This window comes from Trachymyrmex septentrionalis, unplaced genomic scaffold, assembly GCF_001594115.1.
Source record: "Trachymyrmex septentrionalis isolate Tsep2-gDNA-1 unplaced genomic scaffold, Tsep1.0 scaffold202, whole genome shotgun sequence".
Lineage (NCBI taxonomy): Eukaryota > Metazoa > Arthropoda > Insecta > Hymenoptera > Formicidae > Trachymyrmex > Trachymyrmex septentrionalis.
The window spans coordinates 165,666-169,172 of record NW_017305203.1 but is presented as its reverse complement, the minus strand read 5'-3'; the positions used below and the strand labels follow the sequence as shown (position 1 = coordinate 169,172).

Genomic DNA, 3,507 nt, shown 5'->3' with positions numbered 1-3,507 from the left:
AAATTCTAAATTAAAACAAATAATTTTACAGTGCCCTACATTCATGTGATCGCAACAATCTCAACTATGATCAGTGCATCAAGGATAACATAAATAATATAAGGGATGAAATTTGCAAAAGATCTCCGGAATATAAATTTATACAACTTGAGCCATTCATTATTGACAAAATAGTTATTTTCGACGGACCTGGTATCAAATTGTATCTTGAAAAAGTAAAAAGTTATACATTTTGCGATTTTGTTATAAACTCCATTCATGCAGATCTCGATAAACTTCAGTTCAATTTTGATATTGCATATAACCTGAATGTAACCTCGTCGTATGTTTTGGACGTACATCTGTTAGTACCAATCGTTCACAAAGGAAAATGTCAAATTCTAACGAGTATGTAAAATAATGAATTTTATATTAACATAAAACAATGAAATTTAATGAAATTTAGCACGAAAAAGTAAAAATTCAGTTTTATTGAAATTATTAAAATATATGGTTTTTTTTCAGATAATATAAAGCTTCAAGAAAGTTTGGACTTGAATGTGATAACTAAAAATAGCAAGAAACGTATATACGCATCAAAAGCAAACACGAATATTAACTTTAAAGATTTTGACTATAAGTTCGATGAAAACGAAATAGAATTAGTTCAATTTCATGAAATTATTAATAATATTGTAAATAATAATAAACAAATAATTATTGATAAGGTTATACCCATATATGAAAAGAAATTTTCCGAAATATTTATCCAATTATTTAATAATATAATTCAATCTAATTATGAGAAGTTCTTTTCCGAAGAAATATGAATAACAAGTTACGAATTCATTACGTAAATTCTATAATCTAAAGAATAATAAATTGTAGGTAATTTCGTAAATACAAATTGCGAAGCTTTTATATCAAACAAATGTTGTTACGATATTGAGCTCTAACGCCATTGGACTGAAATGGTAAAGAAGATCACAATTTAAATAATTTTTTGTCGCTCTCGACATAAATTCCACCTTACAGATATGTATTAAGGCATATGCTTTAATCCTGGAAAATGATTTTCAAATTTATAAACAAAGAAAAAAGTATAATTGTTATATAAAAATTATTGCGTTTAGTCGTAATACAGACGACTTTAGGAATCCCTTAAGGAAATCCTAAAGTCGTCCTACTTTATCATCATTTCTATTTGGTGAAAAATCTCCGAATTGGATTTACGGATTGCAAAATTGTTACGGATTACAAAATTAAAGTATGCACAAATAGGAAAAAAATCGAAAAAGAGTTAAAAAATTTACTTACTTTTGGAACAGCTGTCACCTCAGATATATATTTATTTGATGCAAGAGTTTTATAGTCCATATCTTGACGTACAACTAACTCACATTACTGGAACGAACGATACCGAATTTTGTAGAACTAAAATTGAAAGTCTAGAAGAAAAGTATTTTCACCAAATAAAAAATACGTATACAAATGCTTTGTAAAGTCTAGGATGCCAATAGAGTTGAAATTCCGTGTAGTAGTAGTTGCGTGGTTTTGCGATAGATGACGCTAGAATATGTTACATAAGGACAAATGTATGCGTTGAGTGAGATAGAACAATACAATGATGACAGAATAATATAATGTTAGAAATTAATCAAAGATGTCAGTATTATCGAATTTTAAATTTAAAAAGTCTGCACTATCAACCTTGATCAAGTTCGGCCTTCAATTTAAAATCCCCTTTTAAGGAGATGCTGAAGTGCCAAATTGTCGATATTTCGCAGATCGATATAAATCTCCGAATTTATTAACGGAATAAAAATTTCTTTTATAGGATTAAAGTAGACGTAAAGGGAGTGCTGCAACAGATTTTATACTAAAATCGGAAAAAAAACTTATATTTTGTCAATTAGTAAAGCTGTCACCTGACGTAAATGTTTCCTTAATATAAAAGTTTTATAGCTTGTATGGACCACACGATAGTGCATCACTCAGCGCATGACGTGCACAAACAATATTGAGTTTATGAAACTAAGATTAAAAGTTTTAAAAGAAAGATTTATATTGATCTGCGAATGATGTGTATACGAACGTTGAGCGAAGATTCGGAATGACGTACAAACAAAGCAATTGTGTCTAACAGTAGATGTTCGATCTACTCGCGTCACTAAGTAGAATCACATCGCTCATCAGATTGTCAGATTTGCTGTGTAGTCATTCAAAAGAATCACGAAAACGAAAAATTAGATAATTATTAAAATCATTTGTCTAAATCTTGATTATATCAACTTACATGTAAGCGTTTTCTCGCGACTCAACGTAAAGGTCTTGCAGAAATTCTCACCTAACAATACTTTGACTTCTTATGGTATAATAGCATTGCTGAGATTTTTGAACCATTTGTCATTTACTTCAAAGATATCATATAAAATATATTTAAATTAGGAAGCAGACACAGAACAGGTATTCAATAGATTCAATAGTTGAGCGTTCACTGCTACGTATGTATTTTTCTAGATCTAAAAATCTGTTTGGATGATCTAGAAAAGTTCATAAATAACAGCGAGCATTCACTCAACTATTGAGTCTGCTAAACACAGCAATAAATGCGCATGTATTCCTGGCATTACTGTGTAGGCAGTAATTTACAGCATTATTGCGGCAGTGGTTCGAAATAATCATTGATATTGCTTTGTAATTTTCAGTAATATATCATGTGATTTGTAACATTTCCTGTAACATTTTCTGTGATATCTTGTAATATTGCTATGTGATTATCAATAATAGTTTTGTGTAGTCAGCAGTAGTTCTTTTTCATAAGGATATAATGTCTCATTAAGTATTTTCGTAGCATTTACTGTAACATTTACAATAAATGTTTATGATCTGTGCAATCCAAGACCACAAAAATATTTACAAAATATTTAAAATAAATCTTATTAGTATATTTATAAATATTTTGTAAATATTTCGTAAATATTATGTGTTGCTGACTATAATAGAATAGTTTATATATTACCATACCAATATCTCACGCAACCTGATACACGTAGTTGCACGTTAGTGTCAATTTTCGTATAACAAATTCGTTATGATAAAGTGTCTAAAACACGATTGTTCTACCTTTTGGTAAATTTTATCTATTGGGTAAATCCGGCAATCCGCGCATGATTGGATAATACTCGAGGAGGTAACCGCTCTTGAATTCCGATGTACAATCTGTCAGAAGTCTGATGAAGTCCGAGGAATTTCTCGAAGTCTGATAAAGTCCAATGAAGTCCAGTGAAGTCCAATGAAGTCCGGTGCAGCATGTCAAATATAAAGAAACATTATTCATGTGATTTAAATTTGTTAATGAGATAAGCACTCCATACTCAAACATAATTTTTTAGTAATAAACTGAAAAAATAAAAATTCAAGAAAAAAAAAGAAAACTAAAAATTTCATAGTTACAATTACTTTGCGAAACATTTGCTTAAGCTTGCGAAACATTTGTTTACATTTTGTCGAGCTATTTCGAGATCT

General features: G+C 29.5%; 1 protein-coding gene across 1 annotated transcript in view; it reads left to right on the top strand.

Moving 5' to 3' along the window:
- The window catches only part of LOC108747886, a 5,157-nt gene extending 4,762 nt beyond the window's left edge, over positions 1-395 (top strand). Inside the window, exons 2-3 of the mRNA XM_018485775.1 lie at positions 32-114; positions 175-395. Coding sequence (XP_018341277.1) covers positions 32-114; positions 175-395 — 304 coding nt within the window. The remainder of the gene's footprint in view (positions 1-31; positions 115-174) is intronic.
- Positions 396-3,507: the final 3,112 nt, after the last annotated feature.